This window comes from Talpa occidentalis, unplaced genomic scaffold, assembly GCF_014898055.3.
Source record: "Talpa occidentalis isolate TD23 unplaced genomic scaffold, MPIMG_talOcc4v2.1 talOcc4.6, whole genome shotgun sequence".
Lineage (NCBI taxonomy): Eukaryota > Metazoa > Chordata > Mammalia > Eulipotyphla > Talpidae > Talpa > Talpa occidentalis.
The window spans coordinates 95,264,150-95,280,969 of NW_023604972.1; the positions used below are offsets into that span (position 1 = coordinate 95,264,150).

At 33.0% G+C, this 16,820-nt stretch overlaps 1 protein-coding gene across 5 annotated transcripts in view; it reads right to left on the minus strand.

The window, feature by feature from the left end:
* Window positions 1–16,820, minus strand: part of SSBP2 (single stranded DNA binding protein 2) — a 258,475-nt gene that overhangs the window by 6,508 nt on the left and 235,147 nt on the right. For all 5 annotated transcript variants that reach the window (XM_054688419.1, XM_037530499.2, XM_037530500.2 and 2 more), the window contains 5 exons: window positions 16,148–16,202; window positions 12,791–12,861; window positions 9,550–9,628; window positions 7,170–7,198; window positions 764–862 (listed from right to left, as the gene is read on the minus strand). In XM_054688419.1, the coding sequence (XP_054544394.1) occupies window positions 764–862; window positions 7,170–7,198; window positions 9,550–9,628; window positions 12,791–12,861; window positions 16,148–16,202 (333 nt within the window). The remainder of the gene's footprint in view (window positions 1–763; window positions 863–7,169; window positions 7,199–9,549; window positions 9,629–12,790; window positions 12,862–16,147; window positions 16,203–16,820) is intronic.

Here is a 16,820-nt window from a genome sequence, read left to right on the forward strand (position 1 = left end):
TGGACATTCTCCTGATGCACTAGTTCTAGGGAGGATTCTGGGATAGTGAATTTTAAGTAATTCTATAGGTGCTTCTAATGTGAAATATTAGTTTTAAAAAATCACTGTATTACACAATAACTCTGAGAAAAGACAACATATTTTTTTCTCATCTCTTCAGTGCCTACTAGATTGCTTTGGCCTGTGTAAGTGCCAAAGTGTAAATGAACTAATTTTATGTGTTCCTGTCTATCGCTAAGGAGAGGTAATACTGCCTTTGCCGAACACACTTATCACACTCAAATAAACGACCTGGGTAGTCAGTTCAGGTTAAATGTCAACAACCGGTTAACAGATCACCAATAAACACTGGCCGTCAGTCCTGTGAGGTCTAGTGCACCAAGTGAGAACATTTCGAGGTCATTTTCAGAGCCTCAAGGATAGTACTGAGAGCATACCTGGCTTTGTAAGTGACCCAAGACATTTTAGTATTATGAAAACTTGTAAAAACTATCAAGTATACAACCTGTTTCTAGTGTGTTCTTTTAGAGTGGATGGATGTTTTCTACTAGAAAATTGGTGGTGTCACTTTCATTTTTGTAACTGCACAAGAGTAAAAAGTTTACTCTTCACTTTTTGGAGATAATCCATGTAAAGGTTTTCCTAATTTTTAAAAGATCAACTTATTCAACACTAGATAAATAGCCGCTTTATGCATTTATTCTAACAGAAGAGCTTTGGAAATAAATTCTGGATATAATGAAATAGATAAGGGAATACTTACACTCTCACTCTGAAAAGGATTTAAGAAATTTCCCCCCATTTCGCCATCATCCCTTGGAGTGCCCGGTTGATTACTCAGGCTCATATTATTGGGAGAATTCTGTAAATAAGATTTAGAAAACAAGGCATTGTTGAAGATTTTAATCTCCTTCTTACATTGTACTATTTCAAAAATGGAATCTATAGCAGAATCTCTAAGGACAAATCAGACTTAAAATTTTAATCTTAGGCTTCTACCATGTATTCCAGTTAATTTTTTGCACCTTGACAGGTACCAACATGTTCCTAAAATTAAGGAAAAATCCAAAGTAACATGACACAACTATTTTCTTAGTCTCAGAATCAGTATTTATTCAATTTCGACTCTCAGTTTACAGAATTCCTAGAACTATGAAGAATTTAAAAACCTTCCCCAGCCGGGGCATGATGAAAAGTCTCCTCCCTGGTAAGGCATGATGGACCGTAACTTCCCTTGGTAATTGTATTCATCAAAATTCAAAAGTCGCCATTCTAGTAAACAGTTCCCTTGAATTCTATATGTGATTTACAGAATAACACTGTTTCAAATATTTTTTGCTTTCGATGGCCCTTAAGGAATTAAGGAAGATAGTTAACAACTATAGTTAAGATCAAGAGCAATACCTCTGGGCAGGGAATTCTCTATGTACTTTTGGGAGGGGGGAGAAGGCTTGAGGGGAAACTGATTTAGAACCTTTTCCTATCATTAGCTTAAGATAGATTAACTTGAAACATTCCTTTGAGATGAAATAGCTAGTGTTAGTGATATAATCAAACTTGTTACCCACATTTTGCCTCACATTCTACTTAAATGTGCTAGTCTCCTTAGGACTGAATTTCAGCTGTGCAAGCTCATCTGCTACTCCACACCAACAGGAAATACACAATGACAATGGTATATAAGGCAGATTCACATAATATTGCATTTGTGATGTGAGAGACTTTCAGAGTTCAATTTATTGACTTGTAAAAAATAAATTTCAAGGTTAAATAATTTTCTTTGTTATTTCAAATGAAAGATTTTAGATTTTTTCCTAAGGATTTCCATTTTATTTTTGAATACGTTTCTAAGGTTTCTTAAAGAAAATTGCTCTAAGGCTTTTTACTTAACTAAAAGCAAGTTATGTCATAAAATTAAAATTTCATGAATGAATCATTCCCAGAAGAATGTATGCTTTTTTAGAATATGATTAAGCTGTAAAGCAGAGACAGGTAGATGAGCTGGTGAAAATACAGCTTGTATCTGGTCCTGCTGTGCACCCCACAGGGAGGATCTGAGAACAAGGATCTTCTGAAGTCCACAGGAGCTCGATTTGCCAACGAAGGCCAAGGGCTGGGGAATCTTAGTTTAATAGCATAAAAAAGATGCTATTTTTTGATAAATTTTTCTCTGAAAATGTTTCCCAAGCCTACAGAAATGCAAATATACTCTGAAAGGAATAGGGATGACTTTATTTCTGGGGGGGGTGGGGTGAGTGGAAATTAACAAAGTATTTTATTTGGCTCATTGACTATTAAAGTGGTTAATCAACTTCTGAAAACTGGAATGATAAATAATGCTGACTTAGCACAAAAAGAAAACTAAATTATAAAAATATTGTAAGATTTATCCCAAATCTTACACCCCATCACCCTTTTGATGATGGCAGATTTTTGTCATTTTGTACATAAATGTTGGTAATCTCGGAATTAAAAATAATTTAACATAAAATTGTATGTATGTGAGGATGCAACTAAAGTTGCATACTGTTACATATTAAACAAATACATGAAATGAGTCCTCACCATTCTTATGTAACATTCACATCCCCAGTGGTAGAAGTGTCCTGAGGGGAACAACTTAACTCTTATTTAGTTGGAGGTGGTCAGTCTCTGCTGCATTTATGCTGAGTAACATTTCTTGATTTATAATTCTGACAGTTTAGCTAATTTCAAATCTGATTTTTGATTCAAAGAGTTGATTTTAAAATACTTAAAATGTAAAAGTAAAATTGCATTAATATTTAGATACAAAACAAAGCACTTTACTATTTGTTTTCCATGCAATTTTTTTCATTGCATGGTGCCTCAGCATGATACATTTATTTTAGGGCAGGGGATTTAATAACATTGAGAGGAAGGTTAAAGGATACACTCAACATGTACAACTGAGTTAATATCAGATCTCTGAAAGCTGTTCCTATCCAGTTTCCTATTTGGGAATCTTGAAACGATAGGACAGATAACATGTATTTTAAAACTGAAGTAATCTATGCTAAATGTTAGGAAGGCAATGAAAATTTTTTCAATGGAAGTTTCAGAGAAATTGTTGTCCACAACTGACATGATGAACATGCAGGTGAAAGATGCACTCAAAAATGGCATCTGAGGAACAAACAGCTAGGGCAGTGGTTTCAAACACAGCCCAGAGCAGGTTAGAAGGATGGAAATAAAGTGTGTGCGTGTTACATTGAACTGCAGCTCTGTGTGCAGTGTCCAGTAAATTTCATCAAGATAAGAATATAATGCATAAAAAGGGCATGGACTGGTTAAAACGGCACTCCAATTGCTTGAGCACATAATTAGAGAACAGGGAGCATGAAAGAATACAAAGATGACTTTTAGCTTAGCTACAGTAGGTGCTTTGGTTGCAGTTAGTGGGCATGTGCTCTCAGAACTTTACCTTGAAAAAGTATAGTTAGGATTGTACTGATCCCATCTTCAAGAGATTTTATTGTTACATTCTCATTCACTCTTCCATCAAACTGGAATATTTTCCCATTAAGCTATGATGTCATACATGACTATCACACAAAAACACAATTTCCTATGACCTAACACATTTAATTCTCTTAGGCTCCTGTTTTCTGCTTTTATCTTGCAAGTAGTATTCCATATCACCTCTTAATTAGTGAGTTAGTGTCCGTATCCTCAGAAATTGTTCCACACCTCTTAACTGCTAGTAAGAGTGAACACTAGTAGAAATTTTGGTTCTGTCTGTAATTAGAATAAAGTAATATTTACAATATTTTAAGCCCTTTGGAAGTTGATTTTGAATTGATTTTTTTTTTTTTTCACAGATAGCTAATAACGAGTTTTGCAGAGTGCTATTTGGAGTCTGCCAGCCCCTCAAAAGAACAAGCTGCCAGTTGTGGTTCTCCCGGGGGGTGGGGGTGGGGACAATTGAGCTAGAACTCAGGCCGCACACCTGAGATGATAGCAGAGATCTCTAATTGTCGATTAGCTCCCCTGTGAACGGTGTGGGATCTTTAAGTGGAACTACAGTTCTTGAGGTCAGAAGGCTTTAGTTGAAAAGACTCTTTGATAATTTATTAAACATATGATCAGATCGTTACCTTCTCTGATGTGTTTTTTTTTTTTTTTCAAAGTTCAAAATAGAGAAAGTATTGCAATGTAACTGAAGGATATATTTAAGTTTTTTCTTTCTTTCTTTTTTTTTAAAGATTTATTTATTTATTCATAGAAACACTGGGTACAGTCAGAAGCACAGGAGGGTAAGAGAATTCACCAGAGCCAGAGCGGGGAACAGAACAGGCAGACTGAAGAAGTACACTGCTGAGGGGAGCAGCGGGCTAGATAGGAGAGGTCTGCACGCCATGTGGGACCCTCGCCTGGCGGCCGGGGATCGAACCGGCGCTGCAGAGGCTGAGGGCAGCTTCACAGCCCAGCGCTCAACCGCTGCACCACTAGGGGAGGCCCCTAAGTTTTTTCTTTCTAAGAAAACCAGTTATGCTCACTCTCTAATCCCAACCCCTAAAACACCACCATGGGAAAATATTTTTATTTTCATTGATTAAATGGGTGCCTTCTCAGTGACAAAAGGGATGAAAAGAATGTCACACTTCATTTTAAAAATTACTTCTACAGGTGCATTCTGAGAAGCACCAATTTTGAGACATGTATGAGTTTCACTAAGCAGTCCTCCACTGAGCAAGAAATAATTTAAAGTCTTCATTTGGAGCTTTTAATTCATTTTGCCACTGCAGCCATGCTATGAAAGTCAGCAGTTGACAGTGTGAGTTCCTAGCCTTGCCCATGAATGATAATATAGCTAATAAGACAGTCTGTATTGAGCTTCATATCAGGCCTTATCATATCAGGCCTTATCATATCATATCATAGGCCTTATCATATCACACTTGATTTTCAACAATTTTCTGAAATAGATAATGAATTGCAAGCTCTATTTTATAGGTAACAAAACGAAGCCTTAAGAGAAATTCTTTGCCCACAACTTAGTAGTAGAACAGGGCTGCTTTTCAATTCAGTACTATTTATTTACCTTGCATGTAACTATACTCAGTTTTATCCACTTTATAATTAAAAAAGTAGAAAAATAATTGAAATAGTACTAATTCTACTTGCGATGGAGTAGTAATGCTGGTGTTTTACAGTTTTAGTGGGAGAACTAGGAAGATGAAGCAGGAGATCTACAAGGGATTTTGAACAAAATTGATAACTAGAATGACTAGAAGAAAATAGATGAAAAGAAACCAATCCAGGAGACAAGAGAATAGGGAGGAGTTTCTTGAGATTGTTGCACATGGGCTGGAAAAGAAGGAAGGCAGGAAACAATTCATGAACATGTGGTTATCATGGAGTAATATAATGAAATAATTAGACTGCAGGGAAAGAAGCAGGTGCAACTAGTCATTTCTAATACACACTAAGTGGAGTGTTTATTACTTGGAGAAAATTCTTAAACATATTTGAACTTTGCTTTGTAAATGTTTTTCCTTATTTGTATTTGTGTGGTCTCCTCAGTTACACTGAGCTGCTTGAGGGTAGAGACTGTATCTTGTTTATCCTTGGGTTTTCTGGGTCCCGCAGGATGCCTCGGTGCATTTGTTAACTGAATAAAGGAGCTCCTGCCCAAGTATAAGCCACTTAAGGACAGAGATTATGTTTAAAGAAGTGTTTTTTAATCTCCCCATAGCGTACAAGGCAATAATACTCAGTGCACAAAAGTACACAATGGGTGGCCAATTAATGCTCAGAGAATAAGCATTAGGTAAGAGAATATCATCAGCAGTAATCAGTGTTGTGGAAAAACGTGTCTCTGGTAAAAGAAAAGGGAAAGAAGCACAGAAGTATCAATAGATCTGATATGAGGGCAGCAGATTAGAAGATGGTATTTAACTTGTCATTATGGTTCTATTTAAAAATTTTAAATGCTCAATAAATTACAAAGTAATTTCTCATATAGAACTTTGTTTTATATTGATCAAATAATTATAAGGTTGATGGTGGGAATTTTAGGAAGATGGCTTAAGCAATCTGCGTGATCCCAACTATGATAATAAAGAACCACTTTAAGATACTGGAATATGCTCTCCTGTAACATTAGACTTTTTATAGTGATTGCAAAGCGCAATTCAGCCAACATCAGTTGTCGGATACCCAAGGTAGCCAATACAGTCACGGCCATCTGACTTGAGGGGTCTCAGCAAGAAGGCTCTAATGGAATTACATAGTAAGTCTTATTTTGAAAACAGGATTTTTTAAGGTTTACTTAATACTGTTTCTTGCAGACGTGAGCTAGACTCCCTTTGAATATTTATGTAATTTCAGAAAAGGAAAAGATAATTTCTAAACACAAAATACATGTAGAACTGCCAAGGCCACACAGTCAGCAATAAAGATATAATGTCAGGATGCTAATTAAACCTTTTTTCTTGTTTGATGTCTTAATTTTAAAGGTTTTGTAGCTCAATCAGTCTTTCCTTGGCATAAAGTATTTTTCATTATTATACAGGACTGTAAAATATAACTAGAATGAAAACTAGAAGTCATCCTTTACTGAATTTCTGTATTTGTTGATGTAAAGCATACTTCTAAGAGTTATTTTAGTAGTAGATAAGAATTAGTTCTTAATAGTCACTCTAAATATACTTTTGACTCACAGAACTATATGAAATTAGTCACTACTTAAAACATTTAGTATTCATTTTCAAAAAATGTAAGGCATCTTAGAGCAAAGGATTAATTTTAAATACTGGAGGAGAAAAAATATGTATACTACTGGAAGGCTTATTTTCCTACTTGTATTCATATACTTCTGTAATACTTTCTTGCTCTATTTTAAGGAACTATCAATGTAATAATGATTGAGATTATTCACATTACCAAAAATATCTAAGCTATGTTTATTTGCTTTACAAACATGTAGCATCAGAATGTGATTAACATGGCTATTACTTGGGTATCAATCATGTACAGTATATCCTGTAAATGAATCTTAGCATGTTAATAAATATTAAGACTCTTAACAGATTATATATAAATGTTTTCCCCTTCTAATTATCTGGCCTTCTACTTTCAAACACTTACAATTCATAAGGGTACTCTAATAATCTTAATGAGTGTTCCATAGAATACACAGCACTCACCTTGGAAATACTGTCCATATCTCCTGAGCCTGAAACAAAATATAAAAAGAAAACCTTTATTAGGTAATGAATTTCATTTATAAATTAAGTGCTCCTTTAATGTAAATTAAAGCAGTGCACAGTATGTATTTCCAGTATATATCAGCTGAATTTTTTAATCTTAAATACCTTTTTCTGTTGCATAGTAAGTACTGTTGATGCAAATGTGGAGAAGTTATTCCTCCAGTTCCCAATCACCTATTTATTTTGTAAAGGCTACCATAAATTCCTAATAGTGAAATATTGGCGAGCTCATTTATGTATCTTACTAAGTTCAAAATTTTAGAGTGTATGCATATGTAAATTATATAATTGATCAAATACAAAACCAAGCAAGAGATCTCTAAATGTTTTCTGAAATGATGCTTCTAAATTTGATGAAATATAAAATGGACATTTGCAATAATATCTGACAATCTGAGCCATAATTTACTATAATTACTAAAACCAAATAAAAATCTACAAATACAAATATAAAAATTTGACAGCAATCAATATTCATGGCAATTCACAAAAAATATTTTTAAAACAGTATTGTAGTTTTACTTTGATTCTTGGGAGAAATAAGCAATTCTAATTTCTTAAGAAAGGAATCATACTTAACAATGAACAATAATCAGATCTTTGCCATATTAGCTTAGTTTTAACTATTTTAACAATTTTCCTGACATAAAATTATTATAATATATCGCATTCAGTTCATAGTCACAAAAGTTAGAATTTATTAAGTTAACTTATAAATAGGCATAATAAATTATAAATACTGAATATATGTCATATATGTCATTACATGTATATATAAATACATACAATAATGTTCAGTATAGAAAACAGTAAGCCATATGCCCAGCATACATGAAATTCTTCTGCAGATTCTATTCTAGTAAATACTATAACTGAGAATCTTCTTTGACCAAATGTCATCTTTTTGTGAATAATTTTTTTATTTTATATATTTTTTACATCATTTTTAATTTTTGTACAAAGTATGCATTTTCATCTTGGTTGCAGTCCCTGTAAAATTCTCACCACCCTTGTTTTGATCCTACTCCCTTCTTCCCTCCTCTAGTGTGTGTCTGGTTTATAGCTGCTGTGAATAATTTTATAAATAAAAATATTGGAAAGTGACTATTTTGCAATAAGTTAGAAGATAAAGTTCCACAATGGTTGTGTCCAACAGAACTTTGTGTGATAATGGAAATCTTTCTGTGTCCATTATGGTGACCATTAGTTACACGTGGCCCTGTGCACTTGATGTGTGGTGGTGAAAAGGAGGGTTAGAACTTGAAATTTTATTTAATTTAAAATTAAATATTCACACATGGTTATTAGCTACCACAGCTGGGCAGTGTAAATAAAGACTTTGAAATATTGGGAAAATAAGGATGGATCCTTAAAAAGAAAAAAATCTATCATGTTGCCAATAACCTCTTGATTATTGAAGTTACATAGTTTTTCAAAGCATCAGAGGGTAACATGTCTTGACCCTGGGTGGGGTTGTGAACTCTGTATAATTTAAATCGTGCGTGGATGTAATTTATCCAAACGAAGAGTCCCTTTTCAAAAGGAGAAAATTATCATAGATCTCTACCCACTTTGTCAACTCTTAGTTTATCATATTGCTACTTAATATTTATATGAACATAAAGTGAATGTCTTTTTTTCTGGTTTTGCTTTTAGCCTGCATGCATATATATATATACACACACATATACACACATATATATTTGCTGTGTGACCTCAATTTTGTACCACTTGTCTATTTCTCACTATTCTGAAAGTTTTCGTTTAACCTTGCAGACAACTGTCTTCATTAGTAAGAAGAAATTTCAACCACTAGTCATACTAAATACTACCTGAAATTAGGTTATCCGGAATACAGACATGGGGCAGTATTCTCCTAAGAGAATCATTCAGAGTATTTGGAATATGATCATTAATTTTATTTAAACTAAGATGTTTTTACAAAGAATGAAAGTTTCTCTTTGGAGACTAGCCAACCAGTTGGAGGACACTGCAGCCCTGTAGGTAAGGCGTATGTTACACATGCTCAAACAGGAGTGTTTCCACTTAACATAAAACATCCAGATTTTGAATGGTCAGAGTGAATACTTGTGAATATGCGTTAGGTTAGAGCAGTTCTCACAATTCTGATTTTAAAGTGATACTATAATCATACTGTCGATTAAACTATAAATTTGAGGTAAAAGTTGGAGCGTTTCAGAACGAGTTGTTGTATATGGAAGAACTGTTGTATATTATGCAAACCATAATACCCACCTGTATAGAATTAAGGTTTTTGTTTGAATTTATTTCTAAACATCAAACTTAATATCCTTACCTAAAGAGCCATTCATGTGATGTGACTCCATGCCTCCTAATCCACCCATAGGACCATCTGACCCAGGGCCCATTGGAAACTATTTAAAAAATGAAGAAAATGACTATGATCACATTGAAAACAATTCACTAAGTCAAAGTTACAACATCTGTGTTTACTAAGATACTAACACAACTTTTTATTTTCAACTTATGGGGATTATTTTTTCCTAGATTTTTTTTCTCATCCTAGAAGATTCTCTAACTAGATTGCCCTGCTTCCCTGGTCACATCATTTATAAGTGCTGCATCTTCAGACTAATTGTCATTCATATCCAAATTTTTCCTCTTTATTATAGCCGCAACTAGAAAGCACATTTCGGTGCAAATAAGATAAGTATTCTCTTCTATGTTCTTGACAAATCTTGCTATTATAAAATCAGAGGCAATTCTTAAGCTTTTTAATAAGAAGATTTCAACATGAACTTTTCTTAGCAATCTACTTTTGTGCAGATGGACAGAGTAAATAATTTCATTTTGTAGGTTAAATACATCCAGTTCCTTGGGAATAGAAGAGTATAGCTTAACTCTTGGCAGTCTCAACAGTGTCAGTTCAATGACAAGCAGACATTCAATAGCAGTTCTTGTAATTTTTTAGAGTAGTGGCATTATTTTATTTTCAAGTGAAATTTTACATTGGAAGCCTCACATATAAAGCAGATATGAATAGATGGGCTGTGGTAGGCCTACTATTGGAGAGTTGTTGACCCACCTATTCAGTTTTCCCCTTATTTTCCTAGAATACTTCTGGGGACACCTGGACCCCAGTTTGAAGACAAATTATAGATAATTATGCTTGTAGTTAAGACAGCCTACTGAAAACAGTTGTTCTTAAAATTTCCCATGTGTACAGCATTCCTTCAATGTTGTATGGTACAGAATATTGAAAGTGGTGTGTGAATACATGCGTATTTATGTGTGTAGATGGGGTAGTAATGGTGGTTACTAATCATACAGGTTTTTTGTTTTGTTTTCTCAACACCATTTATTGGTTTTACTGGAAATTTAGGGACATACTTTCTGAAATGCATTTCACATTAGGACAGATGGTGGTCAAAACAGTATAAAATTTAAATACATGGAACTTTATCTCATATATAGACAAAATGTATTCCTAAGGGTTTGCAAATATAAATGCAAAGGATAAAGCAATAAGTATAAAGGAAAACAAGGATATCTTTGGGATTTTGGATTATGCAACGTTTCTTATGTAGGATGAAAACTTCATAAATCATTAAAAGGATATATTGAACTATTTTACAACTAAGTTCTAAATCTTAGAATACATAAGGAAATTTATTAAGAAATATACAAAATATATTTTCTAATTTTTAAAAGATTTTTAAAAATTTATTTTATATATTTTTTACATCATTTTTCATTTTCACACAATGTATAATCATACAGGTTTTTGGTAGGAAAATTGTCCTCAGCAGACAACCTGCATACCAGCAGCTATATGTGGAATTGAGTTGACTTTTCATCACTGAGTACACAAAGTGCATGCTTATGAATTTTCTCAGGATAAAACACATGGATTGGTTTTTCAGTAAACAACTTGTAATATGTATGCCTCAAATGATAGGCCAAAGAAATTAATTTTGAATTTCTTTGTTACTAGGCTTTGGTCAACACCAGAATTTAGATCTGGCCTGAGGGGCTGGTGCTGATTAGGCGAGTAGCCTTGAACTTCTTTTGGTCCTGTTACCTGCCTCTCCCCCTCCCCACCCCGTCATGCCATATTATTTTTTAACAACACTAAGACTATAGGCTTCTGTGCTTATAGGACATAAAACTGTAGTTCCAGCCCTCAGTAGGCATTTGCTTTTACTACCTCAGGCTGAGATGAACAGCATTTGGAAAAGTGACATGTTCATCTACTTTTCTTGGATCTCTTATCTCTGTATCAAATTAGAGGACCAGAATGGAACATACTTGGAAGATAGCAAAGCTGCCTACAGAAATGTCTTCAGTACCATATGCTCTTGGTTTCCTCCCTTATTCTCTTCCTTTCAAATATCAAGTTTTAAGAAATAAAATTACAATAGGAGGAGCTTTTCTATATCTTTGCTACATTTCTGAAATGAACATTGTATTTTATTCAGTGATCTTTAAGAGCTCCATGAAAACACCTTTTAGATACTGCACATAGGAAATTTTCTTCTTCCTGAAAAATAATTTGATTCCATAGAGAATTCTGTGATAACTGAAAGCAGTGCTGCTTAACAGAACTAATATGCATGCCACAAATGTGAACTAATAAGAAAATTTAGATTTACTAGTAGTCATGTTTTAAAATGAAAAGCAGGTGAAGTTAATTTGAATAAAATAAATATTTTATACTTAAAGCACATCTCAATGTAGACTAGCCATAATGCAAATAACATATTGGGCAGAAATTAAAGTTTCTCTTTGTTATCACCAATAGGAAGTTCAATTGTAATAATTATTTCATTCCTGGTTTTCAGCATACTTAAGAAATTATTTATATGCCTTCTGATTTTCCTTTGATTTGAGCTACCTATATTCCTAACCTATCTATTATACTATTACACTTTTTTTAAATGTAGGTTTTATATGATAGATAAATGTTGTTTCCTGTTCATAGAGAAATCATAACCATGTACTTTATTAACCATGTACTACCTCATGGCTCCATGGATTTCACATAAACTCCAGATTTCAAAAATCTAAAGAAAAGCATATTCAGTTTCCTATTTTATTTTCAAGATTATGAGGAGAAGGTGAATGACCACAATGAAGAAATGAGTGATGCTCGACATGAGGTTAGTGTAACTGACTATATGTTACCAGTAATTCTCAAATAACTCATTAAGATTACAATCAAATATTTGATAAGTGATTAGGTTCAGTTTTACATTTACATTATATTGCTGTGAGATTTTTTTTTTTTTTTTTTTTTTGTGGGACCCTTGCCGGCGGCCGGGGATCGAACCAGAGCTGCAGAGGCTGCAGGCAGCCTAGCAGCCCAGTGCTCAACTGCTGTGCCACCAGGGGAGGCCCTGCTGTGAGATCTTTTGTGATGTTTTGTATCACATTTTTCAACCTAGAGCACAGGAAGAATTTGATTTTTTGATATCCAATAAGCTCATGGATAATACACACTTCAGCACTTGCCAGGAAATAAAATACATGGTTTTGGGGAGTATATTTGAAGACAAACTAACAAAATTTATATTTACATTAGGCCTGTTAGGTCCAGGAGGTACTGCATTCATTAAAGTGTACATGTTGTCTCCAGAGTTGGTTGAATCTGAAATAAAATATTAATTAAAATATTTATAATCATCAACCAAGTCATCACAAAGCAATAATTAAAGATGATCAGACAGATACACACGCATTAATAGCTATAAGCCTTTAAAAAGGCATTACTGATGTTCACTAATCATTCTGGGTTGTGTAGTAGGAACTTATTTAATCACTTGAATAACTGAGGTCAAAAGGAACATACTTAAAATTTTTTTTAAAAAATCACATAGCAAAGTTTTTATTTTTAAAAAAACTGAACATTTTCTTTTGAAAAATATCTTTTGAAATACCATATTTTAAAGAACATGAACTCTAAGCAATATATATGTATACAGATAGCAAAATTTTCTTAAAATTTGGATTCTGTAGCTTTTCAATTGTCATTTCTATACGCACCAATTTAATAAAAAGTTTATTTAGCCAATAATAAAAGTTGGTAGACTGTTACGGTTTAATTCCAACAGGAAGGGATTAGAACAATGCTATACAATTGAAATGAAAAGTTATCTAGCTTGAAGTAAAAGGCAGCTTCCTCCACTATATCTCATGATAAAAATTTTACATTCATTGTATTCTTGATCCATTATAACAATAATTAATATCCATTTAATAATATTTAAAAATTTTACATTTCGTGTCTATTAGCCAAATTTTAATTATCTGAATATATGTGATCTTATAATGTATAACCAAGAATGAAAGGCTAAATGTTTTATATTTAGAAAATATCAGTTGAAATGTTTTTCTATTTGAAGTATTTAGTTTTCTTAAATATAACAGCAGTTCTCTCTATTTTGAAAAAGGTGTGTTCTAGATTTTCAGTTCTGATTCAAGGCAGAAAATAATTTCTCATGGCAATAATCACAGAGGGGGAAAAGGATAATTATTTCTCTTTTTTGTGTATTTACTTATTAGGTATTAATAAGTTTTTTATAGTGTGTATCACCACATACAGCACAGATTAGATATTTATTGGTACCTTGTAAATTGATTTATATTTATTTTTCACATCTTGATTAAGACATCACACTGTCAAAAAAGTTGAAATGTCTGTCTCATTTGATCCTTATTTGTTTATACTAAACATGGTCCTTATTAACTTTTGTAGCCTTAACTGTTTTTAAATCCATATATTTGATTTACTCTGGGCAACCCAGGCTACTGTTCTTTCTTGCATATAATCAAACTTTCCCATCTCAATGGCAAACATCACCTCTTTCATGAATACTTTTTCTCATACTTCCAAGTGCCTGAGGGCTCCTCCTACCACCCACCCCCATTGAATTCTGCTTTGCATTATAGTTAACATTTTGTCTTATTTTCTTCTGCTTCTTACTAGGTTATGGTAAGTTCCCTGACAGAAGGAAAGGAAGGGACCATATCTTAATCACGTTGTGTACAACAATATCTGCTAACTCAGATTTAACTAATGGAATAAACCCCAGCCCATAAAAAGTTACCTTCAGGAAATCTTGGATTGTTTTTTAAACACAGAAAACTTCAAATGTTTTTTTCACCCTAATTACTATTACTAATTTTACTAATTAATTTGAGTGGAAAGTGGGCTATATGTTTTAAATAAACAGAAAGAAAAATACCTACTTTTAAGACTAATCAAGAATACACTGTCGTATGAAAAAGGAAAAATATTGAGGGGAATGAAGCTGGAATTTCCTAGGAAAACTTTGATCTTCTAGCATCTATTTTGTGTTTGTGTATGTGCATGCATGTACACATGTGTGTATTGGCTTCATGGTAGAGGCATGACTGGTAAAGAATGAGTACATAAAAAAAGAATGTGCAGAAGGCTAGGAAGTATACTGGTGGCAACTTCTGACTTGAAAGGAAGTAGTGGTCAGATTACTTATTATCTGCAAAGTTTAGCATTACTCCCCCAGTGTTTTTTGTTATTGTAGTGAAGTGTCTATTAATTACATGCTGCCTTCATAAATTAAACATTAACTTCTCCATACAAGAATGCAAATGTAAGCAAGATGTTCAATTCACATAATTCTATCTTTAATGAGTTTTGTTTCACTTTCAATGAAGACACTCTGAGGATAGAGATCTATGGAATATTTATGAATATATGCTGAAGCATTTGTGAAGCAAAGTAAAAATTTGTATTATCAAATTTATACTTTTCTAAATTAATCAAAACTTATTTGCTGATCAACAAGATTTAATTTCAAGTTTGCACATATCTTGGATTTCAACAAACCATATGAATTAAACAGTGCAAAATAATTTCTAAGTATAAAACATCTCTGTGTATTTCATTACCCAGTAACACTTTATCACTGATAGATTTAGCCTTTCTTCATGTTCTGCTTTATAGATTTCTATGTAATATATAATTTAAAATAAAATTATGATCATATTGTATTGAACTATGGACATTTCTCCATGTCATTAAAAATTCTTTGATAGTAATTTTAATGGTTACATTGTATTCCATCATGATTCATAAAATATTAATTTCACTTACACTGGATTAGGTATGAAGGTTGTGTCTACTATTTCACCACTGACTATAACAGATGAGAATCCTTCTCCATAAATTTTGGGTTTTATCCAATCAGTTCTAGTAGTACAGTGATAGGAGTCAGAGGATATGAATGTTTTCATGATCGATACATGTAACAGAGCATGGCCTAGGAGGGCTGTTAAACTGCCAGCATTATATTACGCACTTTACAACACTTTTCATAGTCTGTAATAGTCTCAAAAAGAAGGATAAAGCTATTTAAAAAAATTTTATTCAATATTATTATTCAATATTATAAATTTTAATATTATAGTAATATTGAAGCATTTCAATTTAGGAGGTTAGAAGAAAACTTTCCCCACTACATAAGGATTTTGAGTTAATAAATATCTATGGATGTGTGGGATAAATAATACCATAAGCACATTTGCATCTGCCTTAGTAAGATGACAGATATGGTGGGTTGGATTTGCTATATTTAACCTAATGAGTCCATATATTTCACATGTTACTTATACAGAATCTAAGTGGTGAGAGTTGGATCTTTTCCTTAATCTCAAGAAATCTATCAGTTTTCTTGCTCATTAAATCTCTTACCCATTCAACAAATTTTCTATATGCTTAAAGTAATTGTCCATTAGATGTTTAAACATACTATTTCTTCCTACTTGTTACTTCTATTCTACTTCTATAAGTATCCCATCAATGTGATAATGAATATTTCTGTCACAAGAGTTTCATATTTTGTGATTTTATTCCAGTAATCAAATGCTCATGTGGCTTAAATTGATTACAATACCTGCTGGACTAGGCATGATGGGTGTTCCTGGTGGCCCTCCACCTCCTGGAGGACCCTAAATAATTACACAAAATTTCAGTAAAAATAAGGCATCTCATTATATATAACAAAACAGAAACATGACTATAATCCAGTTGAAAATAACATTTAATATATTTTCTGAGTGCACAATCATTTCTGTATTATGCAAAATATAATTTACCTTAAATAAGTTGAATTTTTTTTTGATACGTTTCCAAAACAATGAGCCCGTAACACGGATTTGTTATTTATGACTTAATCACATCAGGTATAACGAGGTTAAGGACAAACCATTTAATGGGGCCTTTACAAATGCACAAAATATAAATAACCCATGTGTACCTGTGATTTAGTTTACTCTATATTATATACCACTGTCTTTTATAGGAAACTAAAAACAAAAGATATTCCTATTAAAAAAGACATTGATGCTACTTCTGTCAGTACTGACTGCAATGCTTCTGGAGGGCTGCACCTTCAGCTATCACATTAACTGAAAGGAAAGGCAATGATGATGAATGCTGTGGTTGCAGCTATACAATCATTCTAAAATGAAGATTAGGTAATTTTAAAGTTAATGTAGTTATTCAGACAACCAAAATTGAAAATTCAGGCAGTGAGTCTTAGAATTTTTCAGATGTACCGTAACCAA